Raw genomic sequence first — 27,980 nt, forward strand, 5'->3', positions numbered from 1 at the left:
CAGGACTCTTGTGCATTGATGCACTGACACTTGGCCTGGTTTTAGGAGGTTTCTGACTAGCTCGGATAACTCCCTGGCTTTCTCCTCCGGGAGAAACACCTTTTTCTGGACTGTGTCCAGAATCATCCCTAGGAACAGCAGACGTGTCGTCGGAATCAGCTGCGATTTTGGAATATTTAGAATCCACCCGTTCTGTCGTAGAACTACTTGAGATAGTGCTACTCCGACCTCCAACTGTTCTCTGGACCTTGCCCTTATCAGGAGATCGTCCAAGTAAGGGATAATTAAGACGCCTTTTCTTTGAAGAAGAATCATCATTTCGGCCATTACCTTGGTAAAGACCCGGGGTGCCGTGGACAATCCAAACGGCAGCGTCTGAAACTGATAGTGACAGTTCTGTACCACGAACCTGAGGTACCCTTGGTGAGAAGGGCAAATTGGGACATGGAGGTAAGCATCCTTGATGTCCAGGGACACCATATAGTCCCCTTCTTCCTGGTTCGCTATCACTGCTCTGAGTGACTCCATCTTGATTTGAACCTTTGTATGTAAGTGTTCAAAGATTTCAGATTTAGAATAGGTCTCACCGAGCCGTCTGGCTTCAGTACCACAAATAGTGTGGAATAATACCCCTTTCCTTGTTGTAGGAGGGGTACTTTGATTATCACCTGCTGGGAATACAGCTTGTGAATTGTTTCCAATACTGCCTCCCTGTCGGAGGGAGACGTTGGTAAAGCAGACTTCAGGAACCTGCGAGGGGGAGACGTCTCGAATTTCCAATCTGTACCCCTGGTATACTACTTGTAGGATCCAGGGGTCCACTTGCGAGTGAGACCACTGCGCGCTGAAACTCTTGAGACGACCCCCCACCGCACCTGAGTCCGCTTGTACGGCCCCAGCGTCATGCTGAGGACTTGGCAGAAGCGGTGGAGGGCTTCTGTTCCTGGGAAGGGGCTGCCTGCTGCAGTCTTCTTCCCTTTCCTCTACCCCTGGGCAGATATGACTGGCCTTTTGCCCGCTTGCCCTTATGGGGACGAAAGGACTGAGGCTGAAAAGACGGTGTCTTTTTCTGCTGAGATGTGACTTGGGGTAAAAAAGGTGGATTTTCCAGCTGTTGCCGTGGCCACCAGGTCCGATGGACCGACCCCAAATAACTCCTCCCCCTTATACGGCAATACTTCCATGTGCCGTTTGGAATCTGCATCACCTGACCACTGTCGTGTCCATAAACATCTTCTGGCAGACATGGACATCGCACTTACTCTTGATGCCCGAGTGCAAATATCCCTCTGTGCATCTCGCATATATAGAAATGCATCTCTATAGTCAATAAAATACTGTCCCTGTCAAGGGTATCAATATTTTCAGTCAGGGAATCCGACCAAGCCACCCCAGCGCTGCACATCCAGGCTGAGGCGATCGCTGGTCGCAGTATAACACCAGTATGTGTGTATATACTTTTTAGGATATTTTCCAGCCTCCTATCAGCTGGCTCCTTGAGGGCGGCCGTATCTGGAGACGGTAACGCCACTTGTTTTGATAAGCGTGTGAGCGCCTTATCCACCCTAGGGGGTGTTTCCCAACGCGCCCTAACTTCTGGCGGGAAAGGGTATAACGCCAATAATTTTCTATCGGGGGAAACCCACGCATCATCACACACTTCATTTAATTTATCTGATTCAGGAAAAACTACAGGTAGTTTTTTCACACCCCACATAATACCCTTTTTTGTGGTACTTGTAGTATCAGAAATATGTAACACCTCCTTCATTGCCCTTAACATGTAACGTGTGGCCCTAATGGAAAATACGTTTGTTTCTTCACCGTCGACACTGGAGTCAGTGTCCGTGTCTGTGTCGACCGACTGAGGTAATGGGCGTTTTAAAGCCCCTGACGGTGTTTGAGACGCCTGGACAGGTACTAATTGGTTTGCCGGCCGTCTCATGTCGTCAACCGACCTTGCAGCGTGTTGACATTATCACGTAATTCCCTAAATAAGCCATCCATTCCGGTGTCGACTCCCTAGAGAGTGACATCACCATTACAGGCAATTGCTCCGCCTCCTCACCAACATCGTCCTCATACATGTCGACACACACGTACCGACACACAGCACACACACAGGGAATGCTCTGATAGAGGACAGGACCCCACTAGCCCTTTGGGGAGACAGAGGGAGAGTTTGCCAGCGCACACCAAAATGCTATAATTATACAGGGACAACCTTATATAAGTGTTTTCCCTTATAGCATCTTAATATATTATAATATCGCCACATAAAATGCCACCCCTCTCTGTTTTAACCCTGTTTCTGTAGTGCAGTGCAGGGGAGAGCCTTCCTAGCAGCGGAGCTGTGTAGGAAAATGGCGCTGTGTGCTGAGGAGAATAGGCCCCGCCCCCTTTTCGGCGGGCTTCTTCTCCCGTTTTTCTGACAACCTGGCAGGGGTTAAATACATCCATATAGCCCCAGAGGCTATATGTGATGTATTTTTAGCCAGCATAGGTACTTTCATTGCTGTCCAGGGCGCCCCCCCCAGCGCCCTGCACCCTCAGTGACCGCAGTGTGAAGTGTGCTGAGAGCAATGGCGCACAGCTGCAGTGCTGTGCGCTACCTTAAGAAGACTGAAAAGTCTTCAGCCGCCGATTTCTGGACCTCTTCTCTCTTCAGCATCTGCAAGGGGTCGGCGGCGCGGCTCCGGTGACCATCCAGGCTGTACCTGTGATCGTCCCTCTGGAGCTAGTGTCCAGTAGCCTAAGAAGCCAATCCATCCTGCACGCAGGTGAGTTCACTTCTTCTCCCCTAAGTCCCTCGTTGCAGTGAGCCTGTTGCCAGCAGGACTCACTGAAAATAAAAAACCTAACAAAACTTTTACTCTAAGCAGCTCTTTAGGAGAGCCACCTAGATTGCACCCTTCTCGGCCGGGCACAAAAACCTAACTGAGGCTTGGAGGAGGGTCATAGGGGGAGGAGCCAGTGCACACCACCTGATCCTAAAGCTTTTACTTTTGTGCCCTGTCTCCTGCGGAGCCGCTATTCCCCATGGTCCTTACGGAGTCCCCAGCATCCACTTAGGACGTCATAGAAAATAACATTCAAAACTCATGTCGACCTTTTGATCTGCAGACCTAGAACATGTCGACCTAAAGACCCTGTCGACCTAGACACCCTGTCGACCTAGTTACTGTCGACCAATAGTGGTCGACCTAGACACTGTCGACTTTCAATACCACACCCTAAACAAATAGCATCTGCGCTGCCTAGCCAAAGTCTATGTGTGTCTGTGAGTGAGCATGTGTGGTCATGCTGCTCACCTTTCTGTGATACAATCACTGTCCTATTAGTCCAGATGTCCAAACACTTGCTGCTACTTCTGGTACTACTGGCTTCTGTGCATACTGCTGTGCTAAACCTTCTGCTGGGTGTTGTGTAGGTGCAGCTGCAGCAGCACTGTTGTTATTCAGCTCTCACTCAGCAATACTCATGAGTCAGTACATCTCTGCTGCCACAGGGGGCACTGCTGTGCTCAGACATGGAGTGGACTCACTCTGTGGAGCTGATACTGAGCTGCATTGTCCTGACGACTCATCAGTCACTCTCCTTGTAAGTACAAAGGATAATAATTAATTATCAGAGAGCGCATATAGCTTTATAGCTCAAATTTATTGCATATGTATTAAAAATAAATAATATTAAATAAAGTAAACACATGTACAAAATAATAACAATCAATAAAAAATCAATAAAAAATTCCCCCTGCTGCAGCGGATACCTGGACACTAGTTCTATGTCCAGATTAATAGCACTTGGTATAACCTTATTAGCAATTAAAAAGTCCAGAACGGTATACCGTCCAATTTAAGAACAATTTTTGATGCTTGCTGTTTGAATTCAGCTGTAGGTATTTTCCACTTGTTAATAGAGATCTCCTTGTATATCTGATAACAGCAGGCTTTCCACTCCGTTAATTACTGCCGCTGAACGGCCAAGACCTTTAAATGCTTATGCTCCGGTATCTGTGTCAAAATTACCTTTTCCATCCACTCTCACTGTGCTAATAGGCCATACTTGCAAAAATGTCCACTTTATACTCACAGCCAGGAGTATATCCTTTAATTATCCGTGGACGGCCCCCGTTGTAGGTCTCAGTCACAGTTGCGAGGAGAGCACCTTTAGCGAGGTGCACCGGAGAGTCTCTGAAGCCGATCAGCATGCAAACGGATACAGCATCGAAAAGTATTACTTGACCATAAGCCGCTAGTAGCAGGAAGGACACCAATGTGAAACCGCACATTCACATTGGCGGAGAAACGCGTAAGGACCGGGGCTTACTTCACATCCCAATCAGCTAAAGACACAGCGCTGAGTCCCTGTAGGGTCAGATGACTCCACACAAGACACAGGGGGATATGTACTATGCCCCTTCAAGTAACATAAAGTGGAGCAGTTGCCCCTAGCAACCAATCAGCTTCTGTCACTTTATATACTGTTGAAGATAAATGACAGAAGCTGATTGGTTACTTTAAAACATCTCCACTTTCTCTCTCTCTAAGGTCTGTTACATTGCGGCAAAGAGACTTTTTTTCTTTTAATTATTGTATTTCAAAAGCGGAAAAAGTGACTTATGAGGTTACTCTGAATTTGGGTCACTTGCATATTATGAAGTAAATAGGAGTACCACCAATGGGAGTAATATGGCAGAGATACGTGTGTCACTATAAGGTTGCTATATAACTTATTGCTTTTCTTACATATAAAACAATCTGACATATTACACACATCTGATCATTTACTCCTACAATGAGCTAGTATTAGAAATCCCTCCTCTATGTGTAATAGTCTAGACTAGTTCTACATCCAATCATTCCTCTCAGTCTCAGAGTCAGTGAGTGACAGGATGAACTACATGAACTAAACTTCTGATAGAACTAGATTTCCCATCACTGCCCTCACCCTCCCATACGCCGCAGCCCCGCCCCCTCTTCCTCCCATACGTCACAGCCCCGCCTCCTCTTCCTCCCATATGTCACAGCCCCACCCCCTTTTCCTCCCATACGCCACAGCCCCGCCCCCTCTTCCTCCCATACGCCACAGCCCAACCCCCTCTTCCTCCCATACGCCACAGCCCCGCCCCCTCTTCCTCCCATACGCCACAGCCCCGCCTCCTCTTCCTCCCATATGTCACAGCCTCACCCCCTCTTCCTCCCATACGCCGCAGCACAACCCCGCCCCCTATCCCTCCTATTGGCAGCAGCCCAGTCCCCGCCCACAGCTGCCTCCTGCACAGCGCATGGGATCAGCCACCAGCCCGGCCCACTCTCTCATAGGCTGCAGCATCCCGTCACTCAGCCAGCACCGCCCCTGTCTCTAGCTATTGGTCGCAGGGTCCAGTAACTCAGTCACCTTTCTCCCGCTCATTGCTCGCAGTCCAGCCCCCTCTACCTCCCAACACGTCATGATGAGTGACGGGACGCTCAAATCAATGGCGGGTAGAATGGGAGGGGCTGGATGATGAGTATCTGCGGCCTGTGTCGGGAGACTGGGCGGGGCTGCTCCTGGTTGCTTAGTGACTGCGGCTGTCCCTACCCATAATCCCATGCACTATGCACACATAGGGGGAGGTATACACACATAGGGGGCGGTATATACACATAGGGGGAGGTATACACACATAGGGGGCGGTATACACACATAGTGGGACGGTATACACATAGGAGGTGCGGTATACACACATAGGAGGGCGGTATACACACATAGGGGGGCGGTATACACACATAGGGGGCGGTATACACACATAGGGGGCGGTATACACACATAGGGGGCGGTATACACACATAGGGGGCGGTATACACACATAGGGGGAGGTATACACACATAGGGGGCGGTATATACACATAGGGGGAGGTATACACACATAGGGGGCGGTATACACACATAGTGGGACGGTATACACATAGAGGTATACACACATAGGGGGGCGGTATACACACATAGGGGGGCGATGTATCTGTGGGGGTTGGTGCCGACTTCCCGCTTATTTAGTGTGCTATAATGTGAATTTCACCTTGTACTGTGTGCTATAATGTGAAAGAGGCACCAGTACTAGATAGTATAAGGGCTTCTACTACACTAAACATGCCCCCTTTTAAGTGACCACGCCCCCTTTTCTGGAGCGCACGCGCATGATTGAGTCCTTGACTTTTGCATACCCCCACTTCAAAATTTCCACTTTGACCACTGATGCTACCCCTGTATATTATGACAACACAGGCCGCTCCCCCTGTATACTATGACAGCACAGGATGCTACCCCCTGTATACTATAACAGCACAGGCTGCTCCCCTGTATACTATGACAGTATAATCTGCTACCCCTGTATATTATGACAACACAGGCTGCTCCCCCTGTATACTATGACAGCACAGGATGCTACCCCCTGTATACTATAACAGCACAGGCTGCTCCCCTGTATACTATGACAGCACAGGATGCTACCCCCTGTATATTATGACAACACTGGCCGCTCCTCCTGTATACAATGACAGCACAGGATGCTACCCCTCTATATTATGACAACACAGGCTGCTCCCCCTGTATACTATGACAGCACAGGATGCTACCCCCTGTATACTATAACAGCACAGGCTGCTCCCCTGTATACTATGACAGTATAATCTGCTACCTCTGTATATTATGACAACACAGGCCACTCTCCCTCAATACGATGACAACACAGGCCGCTACCACTGTATATAACAACACAGGCCGCTACCCCTGTATACTATGACAGCACAGGATGCGACCCCTGTATATTATGACAACACAGGCCACTCTCCCTCTATACCAGGCCTGGCCAACCTGTGGCTCTACAGATGTTGTGAAACTACACATCCCAGCATGCCCTGCCACACTTTTAGCATTCCCTAATATTAAAACTGTGGCAAAGCATGATGGGACTTGTAGTTTTACAACAGCTGGAGAGCCACAGGTTGGCCAGGCCTGCTCTATACAATGACAACACAGGATGCTAACCCTGTATATAACAACACAGGCCGCTACCCCTGTATACTATGACAGCACAGGATGCTCCCCCTGTATATTATGATAACACAGGACACTCCCCCTGTATATTATGACAACACAGGATGCTACCCCTGTATATTATGACAGCACAGGATGCTACCATTGTATACTATAACAGCACAGGATGCTACCCCCTGTATTTTATGACAACACAGGCTGCTCCTCCTGTATACTATGACAGCACAGGATGCTACCCCTGTATATTATGACAACACGGGCCGCTCCTCCTGTATACTATAACAGCACAGTATGCTACCCCTGTATATTATGGCAACACAGGCCGCTCCTCCTGTATACTATGACAGCACAGGATGCTACCCCTGTATATTATGACAACATAGGCTGCTCCTCCTGTATACTATGACATCACAGGATGCTAACCCTGTATATTATGGCAACACAGGATGCTACCCCTGTATATTATGACAACACAGGCCACTCCCCCTGTATATTATGACAACACAGGCCACTCCCCCTGTATATTATGACAACACAGGCCACTCCCCCTGTATATTATGACAACACAGGCCGCTCCCCCTGTATATTATGACAGCACAGGATCCTACCCCTGTATATTATGACAACACAGGCTGCTCCTCCTGTATACTATGACATCACAGGATGCTAACCCTGTATATTATGGCAACACAGGATGCTACCCCTGTATATTATGACAACACAGGCCACTCCCCCTGTATATTATGACAACACAGGCCACTCCCCCTGTATATTATGACAACACAGGCCACTCCCCCTGTATATTATGACAACACAGGCCGCTCCCCCTGTATATTATGACAGCACAGGATCCTACCCTTGTATATTATGACAACACAGGCCGCTCCTCCTGTATACTATGACAGCACAGGATGCTACCCCTGTATATTATGCCAACACAGGCCGCTCCTCCTGTATACTATAACAGCACAGGATGCTACCCCTGTATACTATGACAATACAGGCCACTCCCCCTGTATATTATGACAATACAGGCCAATCCCCCTGTCTATTATGACACTACAGGTCGCTCCCCCTGTATACTATGACAGCACAGGATGTTACCCCTGTATATTATGACAACACAGGTCGCTCCCCCTGTATACTATGACAGCACAGGATGTTACCCCTGTATATTATGACAACACAGGCCGCTCCTCCTGTATACTATAACAGCACATTATGCTACCCCCTGTATTTTATGACAACACAGGCCGCTTCTCCTGTATATTATGACAACACAGGCTGCTCCCCTGTATACTAAGACAACACAGGCCACTCTCCCTGTATATTATGACAACACAGGCAGCTCCCCCTGTATACTATGACAACATAGGATGCTACCCCTGTATATTATGACAACACAGGCCGCTCCTCCTGTATACTATGACAGCACAGGATGCTACCCCTGTATATTATGACAACACAGGCCGCTCCCCCTGTATACTATGACAGCACAGGATGCTACCCCCTGTATACTATAACAGCACAGGCTGCTCCCCTGTATACTATGACAGTATAATCTGCTACCCCTGTATATTATGACAACACAGGCCACTCTCCCTCAATACGATGACAACACAGGCCGCTACCACTGTATATAACAACACAGGCCGCTACCCCTGTATACTATGACAGCACAGGATGCTACCCCTGTATATTATGACAACACAGGCCACTCTCCCTCAATACAATGACAACACAGGATGCTAACCCTGTATATAACAACACAGGCCGCTACCCCTGTATACTATGACAGCACAGGATGCTCCCCCTGTATATTATGACAACACAGGACACTCCCTCTGTATATTATGACAACACAGGATGCTACCCCTGTATATTATGACAGCACAGGATGCTACCATTGTATACTATAACAGCACAGGATGCTACCCCCTGTATTTTATGACAACACAGGCCGCTCCTCCTGTATACTATGACAGCACAGGACACTCCCCCTGTATATTATGACAGCACAGGATGCTACCATTGTATACTATAACAACACAGGCTGCTCCCCTGTATACTATGACAGTATAAGCTGCTACCCCTGTATATTATGACAACACAGGCCGCTCCTCCTGTATAGTATGACAGCACAGGATGCTACCCCTGTATATTATGACAACACGGGCCGCTCCTCCTGTATACTATGACAGCACAGGATGCTACCCCTGTATATTATGACAACATAGGCTGCTCCTCCTGTATACTATGACATCACAGGATGCTAACCCTGTATATTATGGCAACACAGGATGCTACCCCTGTATATTATGACAACACAGGCCACTCCCGCTGTATATTATGACAACACAGGCCACTCCCCCTGTATATTATGACAACACAGGCCACTCTCCCTCTATACAATGACAACACAGGATGCTAACCCTGTATATAACAACACAGGCCGCTACCCCTGTATACTATGACAGCACAGGATGCTCCCCCTGTATATTATGACAACACAGGACACTCCCCCTGTATATTATGACAACACAGGATGCTACCCCTGTATATTATGACAGCACAGGATGCTACCATTGTATACTATAACAGCACAGGATGCTACCCCCTGTATTTTATGACAACACAGGCCGCTCCTCCTGTATAGTATGACAGCACAGGATGCTACCCCTGTATATTATGACAACACGGGCCGCTCCTCCTGTATACTATGACAGCACAGGATGCTACCCCTGTATATTATGACAACATAGGCTGCTCCTCCTGTATTCTATGACATCACAGGATGCTAACCCTGTATATTATGGCAACACAGGATGCTACCCCCTGTATATTATGACAACACAGGCCACTCCCCCTGTATATTATGACAACACAGGCCGCTCCCCCTGTATATTATGACAACACAGGCCGCTCCCCCTGTATATTATGACAGCACAGGATCCTACCCTTGTATATTATGACAACACAGGCCGCTCTACCTGTATACTAAGACAACACAGGCTGCTCCCCCTGTATACTATGGCAACACAGGATGCTACCCCTGTATATTATGACAACACAGGCCACTCCCCCTGTATATTATGACAACACAGGCCACTCCCCCTGTATATTATGACAACACAGGCCGCTCCCCCTGTATATTATGACAGCACAGGATCCTACCCTTGTATATTATGACAACACAGGCCGCTCTACCTGTATACTAAGACAACACAGGCTGCTCCCCCTGTATACTATGGCAACACAGGATGCTACCCCTGTATATTATGACAACACAGGCCACTCCCCCTGTATGTTATGACAGCACAGGATCCTACCCTTGTATATTATGACAACACAGGCCGCTATACCTGTATACTAAGACAACACAGGCTGCTTCCCCTGTATACTATGACAACATAGGCTGCTCCCGCTGTATACTATGACAGCTCACGATGCTACCCCTGTATATTATGACAACACATGCCACTCCTTCTGTATAGAAAGACATTACATGCCGCTCACCCTATATAATAATAGTAACAAGACACCACAGGCACTTACCCCTGTATAAAAGGGCAACACAGGCTGCTCCCCCTGTGTAGTAGGATGTCATAATCCACTACCCCTGTATCGGAGGATGCCCCAGGTCGCTTCCCCTGTAGTGTAGTACAACACATAGCGCTCCACTGTATAGTACAATGCCATTATATGTATAGAATAACGGTAGCGGCGGGGTCTGCTCCACCTGTATTACGGTAACGGCGGGGTCTGCGCCACCTGTATTACGGTAACGGCGGAATCTGCGCCACCTGTATTACGGTAACGGCGGGGTGTGCGCCACCTGTATTACGGTAATAGGACACTAGAGTGTCAGCCACCTGTACAGGGATAATGCAGCACCAGAGGCTGCTCCAGCTGCACTATAACAAGGCACCAGAGGCTGCTCCCCCTGTAGTACAGAACCTGACACCAGAGCTGCTCAGCCTATAGAATAATAATAATAATATCATTACCTGCTGCCAGACACAGCAATGGCTGCTCTCTGCTCCTGCTGCCTTGTGGGAATGATAGCAGGAGCTGAGACCAGGGGAAAATGGCCGCCGCTCCTGACGTCACTACACGGCCAGGGAACCTCTTGATGCTGCAGCTGATGCCGGACTGGTCTACCAGATAATGGCCGCCGGCCTCCTGCACTGAGGACATGTATTGTAATAGTCATTACAGAGGGCGGGGCTGTGGGAGGGGTGTACGAGGGGAGGGGCCAGTAACCTGTAAGCAGCTTTTGCCAATCATGCCCTGCTTCCTGCCTGTGCGTTCCACCTGACTTCCGGACTGTGCGTTCCACATGCAGGAAGTGAGTTTTCATCGACTGCTGCTGCCTCCCAGTGTCCGTGGAGATCAGGTAATGGCGTCTTACTATACAGGGGGAGCAGCCTGTGGTGTCCTGATATTATTATTATACAGGGGGAGCAGCCTGTGGTGTCCTGTTATTATTATACAGGGGGAGCAGCCTGTGGTGTTCTGTTATTAATACTATACAGGGGGAGCAGCCTGTGTTGTCCTGTTGTTGTTATTATTATACAGTGGGAGCAGCCTATGGTGTCCTGTTATTATTATACAGAGGGAGCGGCCTGTGGTGTCCTGTTGTTGTTGTTATTATTATTATTATTATTATTATTATACAGGGGGAGCAGCCTGTGGTGTCCTATTATTATTATACAGGGGGAGCAGCATGTGGTGTCCTGTTTTTATTATTTTACAGGAGGAGCAGCCTGTGGTGTCCTGTTATTATTATTATTGTTATACAGGAGGAGCAGCCTGTGGTGTCCTGTTATTATTAGTGTTATACAGGTGGAGCAGGTTTTTGTGTACAGTTATTATTATACAGGGACACCAGCTTGTGGTGTCCTGGTATTATTATTATTATGTGTTGGGAGTGGTGGTGATGTCCTACAATACAGGAGGAATGGTCTGATGTGTCCTGCTTTTAAAGACATCTATTATTATTTTTATACTGGGGTGCAGCCTTTAGTGTCATTATTATTATTATTAATTTTATTATATGTAATTGTGAGGATTGAAAATATTGCTCAGTATGAAGCAAATGTATATCAGACTCCTGGGAGTGTCACTGTGACATCACTTATATCTATAGTAATAATACAGGGACATGACTGGGGAGGTGAGGGGAACTGGGAGTGTCACAGTGACATCACTTATATCTATAGTAATAATACAGGGACATGACTGGGGAGGTGAGGGGATCTGGGAGTGTCACTGTGACATCACTTATATCTATAGTAATAATACAGGGACATGACTGGGGAGGTGAGGGGAACTGGGAGCGTCACAGTGACATCACTTATATCTATAGTAATAATACAGGGGCATGACTGGGGAGGTGAGGGGAACTGGGAGTGTCACATTGACATCACTTATATCTATAGTAATAATACAGGGACATGACTGGTGAGGTGAGGGGAACTGGGAGCGTCACAGTGACATCACTTATATCTATAGTAATAATACAGGGGCATGACTGGGGAGGTGAGGGGAACTGGGAGTGTCACAGTGACATCACATATCTATTGTAATAATATAGAGACATGACTGGTGAGGTGAGGGGATCTGGGAGCGTCACAGTGACGTCACTTATATCTATAGTAATAATACAGGGACATGACTGGTGAGGTGAGGGGAACTGGGAGCGTCACAGTGACATCACATATCTATAGTAATAATACAGGGACATGACTGGTGAGGTGAGGGGAACTGGGAGCGTCACAGTGACATCACTTATGTCTATAGTAATAATACAGGGACATGACTGGTGAGGTGAGGGGAACTGGCAGTGTCACAGTGACATGACATATCTATAGTAATAATACAGGAACATGACGGGAGGTGAGGGGAACTGGGAGTGTCACAGTGACATCACATATCTATAGTAATGTAACCCCTCTTTTACCTAGGGGTACAGTGTATATGTGCAACGTGCCTCCACCAAAGCTATTTAGAGCCCAATACTCTAATTGCTTAAGAAATACCCTACCCCTGTAGTGGTCGCCTATAACATTAGTATGTGATGTAAGCAGATAGGACTATGCACATTTACCTATCGTACCTTTCCTTTGTGATTTCAGGCTCTTCCACAGATACTGAGACAGTTCCACCGGTAAGTATACTGGTTTTATATGTAAGAAGTTTAGTGTTCACTCTAGGAGTGAACTGGGGCAGGGCGCCGGACTCAGCGGGGGCACACGTGTGCGCGCGGCGTAGCCGCGCGCGCGCGCCCGAAATGGGGGTGTGGCCACGCAAATTAGGGGGCGTGGTCACGCCTCCGTCATTTTAGGGGGCGGTGCGGCTCACAGACGCTACTATAGAGAGCGTCTGTGGCCGGCGACGTCACTGTTGGGGGCGTGCCCAGCACCTCCGTCGGTGCTGGGCTTCCCCCAGCCCTCTCCCAATGCGTAAATGGATGCCGCGCGCATGCGCACGGCATCTATACACGCCGGGAGGGCAGGGAGCGGGCGGCTGTTATAGCAGGGCGCCGCAAAAGGGCAGGGCGGGTTTTGCCTGTTAAAAAACGGGCAGGGCGCGGCGCCCTGCTAAAACAGCCTAGAGGGAACACTAAAGTTATAGGCCACCTTATACAGTTATATCATATAATACTCAAACCATGAACCATTCTAATAATATACCTCACCTATACATAATAATATACCCCACCTATACATAATAATATACCCCACCTATACATAATAATATATCCCACCTATACATAATAATATACCCCACCTATACATAATATACCCCACCTATACATAATAATATACCCCACCTATACATAATAATATACCTCACCTATACATAATAATATACTCCACCTATACATAATAATATACCCCTCCTATACATAATAATATACCCCACCTATACATTATAATATACCCCACCTATACATAATAATATACCTCACCTATACATAATAATATACCCCACCTATACATAATAGTATACCCCACCTATACATAATAATATACCCCACCTATACATAATAATATACCCCTCCTATACATAATAATATACCCCACCTATACATAATATACCCCACCTATACATAATAATATACCCCACCTATACATAATAATATACCCCACCTATACATAATAATATACCCCTCCTATACATAATAATATACCCCACCTATACATAATAATATACCCCACCTATACATAATAATATACCCCACCTATACATAATAATATACCCCACCTATACATAAGGTAATGCATGCAATACAAAGAATACGATTCCACAAGAAAGTTGTGGGGCTGTGTTTGAAAAACCACCCGGGTTCTCTTACTATAATCGTGCACTGTTGGGGCCCTTTCATGTCTGTGTATAAGAAGTACTCTTGGTTATATGGGTATCTACTTGGAGTAATTGTCCTCACGATTGTTGAGCAATCCCTACTTCACGGCAATGAATAGCATGGTTTCCATGGAAGATCTAATTGTAGCGCTCCTAGACAACCTGAAACAGGAAGGTAGTACGTGGAGCTGTCCACCCTGGAATCCCTGACACCCGTGGTCTACTCGTTACATATAGTGGGGTGATGATCTGTGTTTCCTGTCCCAGTATAAGCATAGCCCCACTGTAGATCCGTGGGGGTGGCTCCAGAACATACAGAAGTCCCGGTTATTGGCACCTGTCTCTGATAGGTGAGGGGTGCTTAGTCTCCCCAGTGTACCATTTCCAAGTTTAGGTGACCCTGCGCCCTCTCTGAGCTGCTTTCATCATTATACACCACCACACTCTATGACTGCTACCCGGCTGGTCATTATCTAATGTATATGGAGTCTCTAGAGGTGATATTTATACTCCTCCGATCCACCGATGTTGCTGGTCCCTGTGCTACTGTGCTGGGGGCTGGTACTTTAATAGTTAAAGGCTGATAGGGGAGTATGCAGATTAGCAGGATTTATATGGGGGCATCCTGCACTTACAATGATAGTGTGCCCGGTCTGGCCCTCCCCCCGACTCCGCCTCCACCAACAACCGGGCTCTTCCTGCGGGTTGGATGGGATGAGGGACTCAGCTCTGCCTCGGGGGGGGGGGGGGGGGGAACTGTCTGCTACTGCTGGAGTCCTGGTAGCTGTTGCCCGCACTGCTGTCTCCTCCCATGTACTAACCTGCCCCGCCAGCGCTCTACCTCCCAGCATTCTCCGTGACAACCAGCCACCGGGACGTCCCTGCTCGGCGTCCACCAGGGGAAATTAACACAGCGCTTCTCACCCGTAGCGGGAGACATCCAATTCCTTTCCCCCACAGGGGCTCTCTCACTCTCAGGGAACCGCCTTCCTGTAAGCTCCCTCGTCTCAGCCGCCAGCCTTTTTCTCTCCCCTTAGTCAGCCCACCAACAAAACCGCCACTACACGCGCCCAGCCACCTCTCTCAGCACACGGGACCTCTGGAAGCTTCTCCACGATCTCCCCCGCACACTGCACGCTTACCAGAGTCCCCTCACCTTCAGCAGGCACAGAATAATAACATGCATAAACACACTATACATTATTGGATCACTAGAAAGATCCAAGTTATTATCACATATATGGTATACATCAGTTGGCAGCATCTCTATTACCTTATAGATCTACACATTCATTCATTGATTTGCCCCATCATAGTGTCCCAAGGCCTTCAAATCACTAGGGTACTACAGTAATAGTACAGGGACATGACTGGGGAGGTGAGGGGATCTGGGAGCGTCACAATAACGTCTCTTCTATCTATAGTAATAATACAGGGACATGACTGGGGAGGTGAGGGGATCTGGGAGCATCACAATAACGTCACTTCTATCTATAGTAATAATACAGGGACATGACTGGGGTCTGAGGAGACTTGGGAGTACAGTAACACCAGGATATGTGTCTGGGTGATGACTGGAGAGGTGACTGCTGGGAATGGGACATAATACAGTAACACCAGGGGATGTGTCTGGGTGATGACTGGAGAGGTGACTGCTGGGAATGGGACATTATACAGTAACACCAGGGGCTGTGTCTGGGTGATGACTGTATCACTGTGTGTGTCAGGTTCCTATAAGACAGAGCTGGCCAAACTAGTCCTCGAGATCTACCAACAGTTCACATTTTCCAGACCACCTAGCTGGTGCACAGGTGTAGTCATTACTAATTAAGATGTGCTGAATTCATTCCTAAATGACAATTCTACAGATCTCCAGGAGGCCTGGAAAACATGAACTGTTGGTAGATCTCGAGGACCGGTTTGGCCAGCCCTGCTATAAGGTGTCAGGATGTCACTGTCTATGTCTCCATACAGGAGGAGGAGTATATAGAGGAACACAGGGGTCTGTATGAGGACGTGATGATGGAGAATCACCGGCCCCTCACATCACTGGGTAAGAGGAGACTGTCCTGTATTGTACAGGGAAGAGCAGGTATGGGGGCCCCTATATACACACATCATCTGATAATCCCATATATACATTGTACTCAGTCACTGTGTGTCTCCTACAGATGGGCCCAGTAACAGAGATACCCCAGAGAGATGTCCCCGTCCTCTGTATTCCCAGGACTGTACAGAGGAGAATCACAGGATCCCACAGGAGGATCAGGTAGGTGGGCTATGGGTTCTCACCAATAAACCTAAGTGACTGTCACTATATGATCTGTAGAGGAGCTGTGTGTCTTATACACTGATATTATACTGTTTCACCTCAGTTTAATCAAACAGTATGCAAATGTCTTTGTATTTTTTGGGTTATTTAGGTAGAACGTCTTTCTCGTATAAAGGCAGAAGATATAGAGGAAGAAGAAGAAACGTATGTGACTGATATTAAGGTAGAAGATACAGAGGGAGAAGAAGAGACGTATGTGACTTATATGAAGGCAGAAGATACAGAGGGAGAAGAAGAGACATATGTGGCTGATATAAAGGCAGAAGATATAGAGGGAGAAGAAGAGACGTATGTGACTGATATAAAGGCAGAAGATATAGAGGGAGAAGAAGAGACGTATGTGACTGATATAAAGGCAGAAAGTATAGAGGGAGAAGAAGAGACGTATGTGAGGGGTGATCAGCAGTGTAAGGAAGAGGAGATCCCTACAGATATCAGCACAGGTGAGTAATAAACACTTATTACAGAAAAGAGTCACATATTCTCCTTGGTCAGTCACTACAGCAATCTCTTATACTACACCCTCCTCTGTCAGTACAAACTAATGAGGAATATGTATTTTCCCAGTGGGGGAGTCAGGAGCCATCAGCCCCTATTATACTCCTGCTCGCCCCCTCACATCATGTCACTGTGTGTTACCAGCCCAGAGATCTGACCAGTCTCCTCCCCACACTCTCTGGTGGATCTCAGACATCAAGAGCCATCAGCACCTATTATACTTCTGCTCTAACCTCACATCATGTCACTGTGTATTACCAGCCCAGAGATCTGACCAGTCTCCTCCCCACACTCTCTGGTATATCTCATACATCAGGAGCCATCAGCTCCTATTATACTCCTCTCCCCCTCACATCATGTCACTGTGTGTTACCAGCCCAGAGATCTGACCAGTCTCTTCCCCACACTCTCTGGTGTATCTCGTACATCAGGAGCCATCAGCCTCTATTATTCTCCTTCTCTCCCCCTCACATCATGTCACTGTGTGGTACCTATGTTTTCACCTGCAGGGTTCACAGTAGTATCCACAGGATATACATTGGGATATGAGGTATCGTCAGCGGATTGGCAGTAATGATCAAAAGGTTTCGGCCTCCCAGAATGCAACAGGCCAGTCTCCTATATCCCGCCTCCTGGCTCAGGGAATTCAGTTTTTTTGTTGGTGCGGCAGGAGCTGGAACACGATCTTTGGACTGCTGATTTTGGAAGCCCTAAGCTCGTTATTAAATTTATTTTTGTTGTCTTAACTTTTTTGAGCGAGTTTTCTAAAAAGCGTCTTACACGCCACCTTAGAATGAGTCGCTCCAACAACTTCCCGCCCGGCCACGACAACGCTTACGCACGTGTTCAGTGCTGTTTCAGCGGGCACCTGTGTAGGATGTACTAGCAAGTCCAGCTGACGTTACCAGGCTGCGGCCGGAGAATGGGAAGAAGGTCAGGCGTCAGTTCTGCTTAGTGGGGGAGATGCGAGACACAGCCGCACTGTTCTCGGGGTGGGGACTACTGAACAGTCGCTGATGCGGCTGCCACCTCGGGTGCACCAGCAGTAGGCCCTAGGGATCATAGGCTTCAGGGATTAGTGTGAGGCCGTGTTCCCTGGGGTTGATGTCAGCAGTGTGGAGTAAGACGCTCCCCATGTCACCCCTCCCCCCGCTTCATGACCAGTTTCCTCTGAGTTTCCCATCATGAACTGATTTACCGCTTCCGTCTGAGACGCAGTGTATCTAAAAGGACCCGGTCGCAGTATAGGCGGCTGTGTGACTGGTGCATCTGTGTTCACTGTTGCGTTCACTGGGCATTGGTGTACAATATTTGCGTCTGGATCCCCTCAGTGTTCACTAAAGTATTGATCGATCCTGGAAGCGGGGGTGAAATCTCCCTGTATCCCACTCTCCTGAGCCAGGTGATAGAGCACTAAGTCTCTACCTACCATTGGGTACAAGGGGTTAGATAAGTGCCTGATGCATATGAGTCTGTAAACTATTACTGCTGTTTCATTCACTGTGAGACTGAATACGTTAAATATCCTATACAAGGTAATGCAGTAATATGTTTCTCCTACATACTTGAAATGTATCTGTAGTTTATTATGTGCTCATATTGCTTATTATACTAATGTATAACCTGTGACTGATTGCTACTGTGATTGCTGACTTTACTATTTCTGTCAGGTTTTTGGGTATATTTCAATCCTCAATGCTGGTGCAAAGCAGGGAAGTATCAGATTGTATGTCACTTTATAGCTTGTTAAAGTGATTTCAGTCACAAATTGTGTAGTTAACACCGTACAGGTGTGTGATTTGTTTACCATTGTGATCGGACGGTTCTTACGAAAGCCCTCACCGCCTTGCGTCCCGGCCCCAGTCACAGAATGGAGTTTAGGTCACACGGGACCTGGCCCAAATAGGGGATTCCCGCTTACCGCCAGTAACCGCCTGTTACTGACTCCACCCACTACGCAGTGGGCGGATTACTATGCAGCCACCACCAGACTCCTATTTACAGTAGGGTCTGGAACCACTGCTTTGCTCTGTATGCGTCGACACGCTGTCTTACCACCCCTGTGTGGTATTGACGAATCTCCAATAGTTGCTTGCCCAAGCATGGCACGGTAGCAGGAGGAAGGCGGAGCTTGGAGATGCTGGGTGTACCCTGGATAGCCGAAAAAATGAGCTAAGTTTCGCTTAGCCCTGCAAGTCACAAGATGAAACAGTCGTCTTGAGGCAGAAGATGTTTTATTTACCCAGTCTTAAAAGAGACTGTTCCCTATTGCTACCGGCAACTGCAATACAGCAAGTTTACAGCAGAGTGAAAATGGTATAATCCACCTCTGAAGCTCATAGGCCTCATCTTTTTATCTCAAACCAACATACAGTTCATCAGGGGGTAGTCCCACCCTGAGTCTTTTTAACCAATTGTTTTAGCTTTCACCAAAGCCTCCTGAATAATCTAAGGCATGCACAGGTTCAAGTTGAACCCCCATGGGCTTCTTTTGCACAGACATTTTACAATATAGCTGAGTGGATAATGCCAGCTCCTATACTAGGGATATGTTACCCTGTTAACCCTTACAAGAAAAACAGGCTGAAAGGTCTATGGAAAATAAATCACACAAACATGAAACAACATACTCACAGTCTACACATGTTTCAGAAGGAGACATTTGGGAGGATGAGGATTCCTCACATTCTGGGTCTGCATACAGAGATGAGGATGAAGGTCCCAGCTCAGTGGATATACCTGAGATAATTATTGCTATGAAAGCCATTCTGTCCTTAGTGGAGGCCGCAGAGCCTTTGTTAAAATCCACGGCTCCTGTGTTTAAATGTCCCAAAACAGTCAGAACTGAATTTCTGGGGTCAGAACATCTGACGGAGATTATGGAAGAGGCTTGGGTCACATCCAGCAAGAAGTTTAGAATTCCAAAGAAATGGAATTCCCTTTATCCTCTTCCAGCTGGGGACTGTTTAAAAAGGGAGGTGGCTCCCAAAATAGATACGCATGTCATTCGATTAGTGTGAAAATCTACATTACTTCTGCCTTCAACATCATTAAATGATGTTACGGATAGAAAAAGAGATGTTTTTAAAAAAAACATTTTCTCCTTGTCTGGGGCAATTGTGAGACCAGCCATGGCTTCAGCCTGGATGGCAAAAGCAATGGCCGCTGGGCTGATGCATTGGAGGATGATCTCTCATTGGCATCTAGAGAGCAAAAATCCCATTTTGCACATATTAAACAGGCGGCTATGTTTATGGAAGAAGCAGCCTTGGACATGGGTACTATTGCCTCTCAAGCATCAGCCTCAGCAGTAGCAGCTCGCAGAGCGGTCTGGCTACGTACATGGGAAGCTGTCTCAGAGTCCAAGGAGGTTCTAGAGTCTTTGCCTTTTACTGGAGATATTCTTTTTGGTAAAGAATGAAACAGTATTTTGGAGTCAGAAGCAGACTCTAAGAAAGCGAGTCTAAACCTAATTTTTCAGCTTTTCGGTTCTTTCGGACCCAAGGAAAAGCGAAAAGGAAAAGTTTTTCGGCAAACAGTCCCAATCAGACAAGTCTGGAAAGACTAAAAAGCACTGGGCTTACCAGAAGGCCTGCTTCCAAACCAGAAGATAAGCCATCAGGCTGATGGTGCGGGCCTCCACCTGGAGGACCCCAGGGTGGGAGGCCGACTTCTTCATTTTGCACAGATCTGGCAGCAGTCCACCACAGATGCCTGGGTGGAAGAAGCGGTATCTCACAGTTATGCGTTTGCCTGCAAGAAGCACCCTCCACAAAGGTTTTTTTGTCCCAGCCTATCTGCAGTAGAAACAAAGCCCAGGGCCTTACAAGAGGCAGTTCAGAGGTTGCTTCAATCAGGAGTGATAATTTCAGTTCCTCCTGCGCAACAAGGACAAGGTTTCTATTCCAACCTGTTTCTAGTTCAGAAACCAAATGGGTCGTTTCGGCCTATACTCAGTCTCAAAGTTCTGAACAAGTACATTTGGGTGCCTCACTTTCATATGGAGACTTTACCTTCCATTATTTTGGCCAAGGAGCTGGAGGATTTTATGGTATCTCTGGATATTCAGGATGCTTACCTGCATGTTCCTATAGCACAGTCCCATCAGTGCTATCTCAGGTTTACCATCCTCCAGCAACACTTTCAGTTTCAGGCCCTACCATGTGGAATCACCACAGCTCCAAAGTGTTCACCAAAAATATGGTGGTAATGGCGGCTTATCTCCGTTGACAGGGGATAAGGATTTTTCCATACCTCGACGATTTATTAATTCTTGCACAATCTCAGGAATTGCTTCAGTGTCATCTGCAACAGAAAATAGCTTGTTTACAGAGACAGGGTTGGCTCAAAAATTGGGCAAAGTCGTCCCTGGGTCCGTCACAACGGATGATGCACTTAGGGGGCTGTATTGGATTCCAGTCTTCAGAGAGTGTTTTTACCTCTGAACAAAATATCTACAATACAGTTGAGAATTCAGGATTTGCTACAAAGTCAAAGGGTATCAATTTATGCAGCTATGTATGTGATGGGATCAATGGTGTCGACATTCAACATGGTGGAGTATGCTCAATTCCATTCAAGTCCTCTTCAATGTCTGATCCTTTCCAAATGGAATGGGTTACATCAGACAATAAAAACTCAAACTATGGTCCTTCCTCTGGAAGTATGGAGGTCATTAGCCTGGTGTCCCATCTGACCAAAGGGAGACCCTATTGGCGCTCAGATTGGGAGGTGCTGATTACGGATGCAAGTTTTCAGGGCTGGGGAGCAGTGTCAGAAAAAGGTAGCTTCCAGGGGCTCAAGGAAGAAAATTGCCTGCCGATAAATTTATTGGAACTTTGGGTCATATATATGGCACTCACTCAGGCAAAGGACTTTCTTCAGGGGAAACCGGTTCAAATTTGTTCTGACAATGCAACGGCAGTAGCGTGCCTCAATCATCAAGGAGGAACGCGCAGTCAAAAGGCAATGAAGGAGGTAAGACGCACATTAAGATGGGCAGAACTTCATCATCCAGCGTTGTCCGCAGTATTTGTTCCGGGGGTCCTAAACTGGCCATTCATGCAAGCGGATGGGTTTTACACCCAGAGGTCTTCCAGAGTCTGGGAGACAAGTGGGGGCTGCCGGAGATAGACCTCAAGGCCTCTCAGCAGAATTTCGAAGTACCCGCATATGGGTCAAGAACAAAGGATACCAAAGCGATCTTCGTGGATGTTCGGTCAGTGAGATGGGACTTTCAGCTAGCCTATGTGTTTCCACCAATCGCCCTGTTACCCATGGTGATTCGGAAGGTCAAACAAGGAAAGGGCACTGGGATTCTAATAGCTCCAGCATGGCCCAGAAGGCGCTGGTACACAGATCTACAGAGACTATCAGTGGACACTCCGTGGCTACTGCATCAACGTCCAGATCTACTGTTGCAGGGTCCTTGTTGTCACAGGCATTGGGATTGGCTGTCTTTGGTGGTGTGGCTCTTAAGACGTCCATCCTTAAATCTAGAGGATTTTCTCAATAGCTATTTCAAACAATGCTTAGAACAAGGAAACTATCTTCTGCTTGTATTTATTACTGTGTGTGGCAAGAATATATCCAACTCTCTTTGTGCTCTATGGATTCCACAAGAGGGTATTGTCTGCGGACAAGCAAACGCTGGCGAGGTGGCTTCAAAATACTATCCCGGAAGGTTACTCTCGTGCTGATCTCCCTATTCCGGCTAATGTCTCATTCTACCTGTATAGTAGTGGTGCCTCAGCTGAACTGATATATAAGGCAGCCACATGGTCTTCCATCGACATATTCATTAGGCATTATGCCTTTGATACCTTTGCCTCTCAGGATGCTACATTTGGGGCGAAGGATTCTCCTGTCCAATCAGGAGCGTCCCCTCCACTAAATTTGCTTTGGGACATCCCAATGTATATCCTGTGGATACTACTGTGGACCCTGCAGGAGAAATATGTAACTATGGTAGACTTACCGTCGATAACTCTATTTCTCCTAAGTCCACCTGGATTCCACCCTGACGCACCTGATTTGCTGATTCTTACACCTACTAACCTTTTCCTTCTTGTACGGAAGGGTGTGCATGTGTGTTCTTCTCGCCTGATTAGGGCTCTCAATGATGCTCCTGCCTTGAGCTTTGGAAAAGAACTGAATTGCTTGAACCAGGAGGTGGGGATATAGAAGACTGGCCCATTGCATTCTCGGAGGTCGAAAGCTTTTGATCGTTGGTGCCAATCCTCTGATGCTACCTCATATCCCAATGTATATCCTGTGGATACTGTGGACTTAAGAGTAATAGAGTTAATGATGGTATGTCTACTATAACTACATATATTACATGCTATATTATGTACGCTATGAATGTGTATTATTTGTGGCATGGTGCGGCTGCTTGCTGGGGCGCAGGCTCGGGGCTCCTCATGCCTCGTAATGCTTAGGAAATATCTGGCGCAGCCCCTGTCATGTATCCACATGCTCCTGTAGCAGCCGGCCTCAGGGAATTGGCTAATGAACGGCTCCTGTTACTGAGTTGGCAGCATCTGAGTCTTCCTACCGTCACCTTAGGTATATAATACATTTATTGAGCTTGTGTATGGGAACCAGCATTGAGGATCCTGCACATTCCCTGCTGATTACCTGTCCCCTGGCACTAGAATGACGGCCTTCTCTGGCTTCTGATCCATGGCCTTAAGGGCACACCAGTGGTTCCTATTGGAAGTATCTTCAGGAGCGTTCACGTCTAAGTAGGAGGACAGTGTCTTTTGCAAAATTCTAGTGCCTTCCGCATCCATTACTATATAATCTTACAATCTCCAAGGTGCTAAAGGAGGAGTAGCGGGGAAAAGGCGACCAGGACCCTATCAGAGGGGTGTGATCAGACCATGAAATTACTGTCGGTAGAAAAATTCAAGTCACCAGGTTCTGGGATACAATGTGATAAATATGGAGACTGACACAGGACATATTATAAAGGATAAGCATTTATTTCTCTAAGTTACAACAATGAGAACCTGCAAATAACAAGTTATACTCAGTTACAGTAATAGGAAGAACAAATTAGAATACTCCGCTCCTATCTCAGATATTTCATGATCTGTCCCAGATGATGGTCATCGATTACGTAGTTTAAACAATATAGTTCAGTCGCCCTCAGGGTCCCTCTTGAATAACTCTGAATTTATTAAACTGTGGTGGGTTTATAGAAGTCTATATCCGCTGCAGACAGAACTAGCTTCACTCGGAACTAACCTGCTATGTGTAATTCTCTAGGCTTTATACCCTGCAAGGATACGCTAACATTGTCTTACCAGATATTACACTCAGGTCTGTGATGCTGGGTGCAGTAGTCATTCAGTATAACGTCATTTATCTTATCCTGGACAACTGTCCCCTTTCACCTACTTATGAATACAATACCCCAAACATCTTACTAGACAGTTTCCATCTGAGATACTGATAATAGGAAGATATATCTATTATAATCAGCCAGCTTAAAAGCTGTGTATATTCTTCTCACTCACTATGTCCTTCACACTAGGTCAAAGGTGAGAGATATATATTTCTAACTGGTGTCTAAAGCACTAATCCTAATAAAATGTACATATATAGAGCAATGAGGTCATACATATACAAAATGGAGTTACACATGGACAAAATGGCATCTAAAAAGTAGTTACAAATATCAGCCCATACAGAAATATATCAATGCGAGGAATCAATTGTAATGACCTAGAAGAAGGTCTATTCTCTAATATGACCTGTGTACAGCAGAGTAATAACTATAAGGGAGCATGAGGAAGATAAGGAACGGGCGTCATTACTGGTCTGTTCATCAGTGGTGGAGGATCTATCAAGATGAGGGTCTGGAGCAAGAGTAACATCTCCCATAAGGAGAAGTGCAATTAGTTGTAGCTTTTGAAAAAAAAAAAATTTAATAAATTGGGGCTGTCTGGCATTAGGGGCATAGAGAAAAGTGAGGGTGACATATTTATAATGAATTTTCCCAACTAGAATCCAAAATCTACCACTGCATTCCACCCACTTGCTTTCCAGGTGAAAGGGGCAGGATCTATGGGAAAGGATGGCTACACCACAGGAGATATAGCATGTTGGGTAGTTATTGGTAAACTGAGGGGGAGAGTGCAATGGAACATGTGATTCCTGAGTGGCTACCACCGCCTTCTGGTCAGTGAAATATTTTAATGCAAGGCCTCCCTTACGGGGAGAATTGAGACCTTTTACATTAAGACTTAAAAACTTCACCGTGATACAGAGAGATCAGATCATGGTATGAAACATCTAGGATCATCTGTGTAAAGTCCAATAGAGTCTGTAGGGCATGTGCATACTTCAAACTATCAAATCACAGAAAAAATAAAATAGGGAACAAAAATTGTAGACAAACAGAAATAGCGTCCATAAAGGAGCTACAGATTCCGTCACTAGGGAATCGTGACAGAAAGGTAGAAAAAGGTGGCGGCCGGGCCTAAAAGGGAAACTCACCGACTACCCCAAGTAGCCATACGAGAGTGCAAAATCTAGTCATCATAGTAACAACTTGTGACCGGACGGTCTTGTACGAAAGTCCTCACCGCTTTCGCGTCCCGTCCCCAGTACACAGAATGGATGCTCAGTTCACACGGGACCTGGCCACATAGGGGATTCCCGCTTACCGTCAGTAACTGCCTGTTACTGACTCCACCCACAGCGCTGTGGGCGGGTTTATGCTGCCACCACCAAACTCCTAACCTGCCGTGGCGTTTGGAAGCACGGTTCTGCTCTGTATGTGTCGACACGCTGCCTTATCTGTGTGGTATGGACGAATCCCCACTAGGCCTCTACCAGTAGCTGGCGGAAGGCGGAACTTGGAGACGTTGGGGTATTCCCGGGACAGCCGGAGAACGGGGCTATGTTTTGCATAGGCCTGAGGCAGATGATGTTTTAATGCCAACAAATAGTTCTAAAGAGAACTCTTCCCTATTGCTAGGGGAAACAGCATACAGCAAGATGTTCATAGCAGAAAGTAGTTGGTATAATACACTCTGCATGCTCACATGCCTCCTTTTTATGTCAATTTTCCACACAGTACACCAGGGGATCATGTCCTCCCTAAGCCCTTTCTATCCAATCAGGATATCTTACAAAATACCAAAAAGTAAATGACATTTCAAAAGGAGATAAGTGCAATAAAACAATATCCTCCTTCCTGTCACACAGACAACGTTTGGTATCAGTTTAACATTCACTATTGATAAATTTATCACGTAGCTTCAAAATACAAATGTTTCTGGTCATTCACATCTCCAGGCAAACCCAGTGTTTGGGATTACAACAGGAAAGGCTGCAATACAACAATCAGTCTTCCTTCCTGCATCTGCCATTCAGGGTTCGTATATCAATTAAATCAGCTACATGATGAAACAGGTTCCAAGCCCATAGACTTTATATATGGGATAAAGAGATCCCCCGTGAGGAATATCTTTCTCTAAGGAACTTACACATCAAAAGGTATTGTCATTCACACCTCTCTGCTAGGACAGGGCCATTAGCATGTCACTTCTTATATCCAGAGGATAGGAGATCCTTATTCAAAGCAGATATAGTAAGTGCATATTCCCCTCTAAAATACAGGTGACCATATCTTGAATATAAATACAGTTAAACATGCAATCCTACAATTGTGCACAGAGCACTACATATGACATGTTAAAACACATCATTAAACAAACTTTTAAACAGTCCACGCCCAGCGCCATAAGTACGTTTAACAGCGACGCCAAGCGCCTATTGTCCAAATGGTGCCTGGCAGCTGAGGATTGACCCCTTCAGTGCCGCGGCCGCCATTACACGTGTGGCTGGTTAGTCTCTCCGGTCACACAACTGTACAAAGAAAGATCAAATCTCAATGTAACCAATGTATCCAAAGGAGGTAAAGGCCAAGAACCTGGTCTGTTATCCAGTTTAGGTTCTACCAACACAGGTATAAGGGCAACAGGATGTTAGATGGATCAGCCATGCTTTGCCTGAACACCCAAACATTCTAGAAAGGTATTATGAAACGTAACAGTGGAAAGAATATCAGACCATATACCATATAGCAATTATATAGCACAGGAAATAAAGATAAAAATATACGTTTTATACCCATAACAAGAGCAAATAAATCTGGGCCAAAAATAGATCCATGTCCAGTAACTTAGTCCCAGTTGTCACATGTTACAGTAGGAAACAAACTCTGAGTGTCTCTAACAGTCTTACTCCTTTATCATATTACTTTGAGATGGAAGACAACTCCTCCGGGATTGGTTTAGGTAAAGTGTCAACAAGAATATCCCACTTTCTCTTACGTTCTAGAGCAGGCATTCCCAACCGCGGTCCTCAAGGCACACCAACAGTGCAGGTTTTAGTGATATCCAGGCTTCAGCACAGATGGTTAAATTAAAATAACTGAGGTACTAATTAAGTCACCTGTGTTCAAGCCTGGATATCACTAAAACCAGAACTGTTAGTGTGCCTTGAGGACCGTGGTTGGGAAACACTGTTCTAGAGGATGCTGGGGTCCATATTAGTACTATGGGGTATAGACGGGTCCACCAGGAGCCATTGGCACTTTAAGAGTTTAATAGTGTGGGCTGGCTCCTCCCTCTATGCCCCTCCTACCAGAACCAGTTTAGAATATGTGCCCGGAGGAGCCGGTCACAGCTAGGGGAGCTCTCCTGAGCTTTTCTAGTGAAGTTTAGTT

The 27,980-nt window shown here is 46.6% G+C and overlaps 1 protein-coding gene across 1 annotated transcript in view; it reads left to right on the forward strand.

Annotated features, from left to right (window-relative positions):
• The first annotated feature begins 11,351 nt into the window (after nt 1-11,351).
• LOC134998295 (gastrula zinc finger protein XlCGF26.1-like) overlaps nt 11,352-27,980 on the forward strand; it is a 48,515-nt gene continuing 31,886 nt past the window's right edge. Inside the window, exons 1-5 of the mRNA XM_063951351.1 lie at nt 11,352-11,434; nt 13,176-13,207; nt 16,381-16,498; nt 16,578-16,675; nt 16,830-17,181. Coding sequence (XP_063807421.1) covers nt 16,426-16,498; nt 16,578-16,675; nt 16,830-17,181 — 523 coding nt within the window. The 5' untranslated portion in view covers nt 11,352-11,434; nt 13,176-13,207; nt 16,381-16,425. The remainder of the gene's footprint in view (nt 11,435-13,175; nt 13,208-16,380; nt 16,499-16,577; nt 16,676-16,829; nt 17,182-27,980) is intronic.

The sequence above is a fragment of the Pseudophryne corroboree genome, unplaced genomic scaffold (assembly GCF_028390025.1).
Source record: "Pseudophryne corroboree isolate aPseCor3 unplaced genomic scaffold, aPseCor3.hap2 scaffold_1488, whole genome shotgun sequence".
NCBI classification, from domain to species: domain Eukaryota; kingdom Metazoa; phylum Chordata; class Amphibia; order Anura; family Myobatrachidae; genus Pseudophryne; species Pseudophryne corroboree.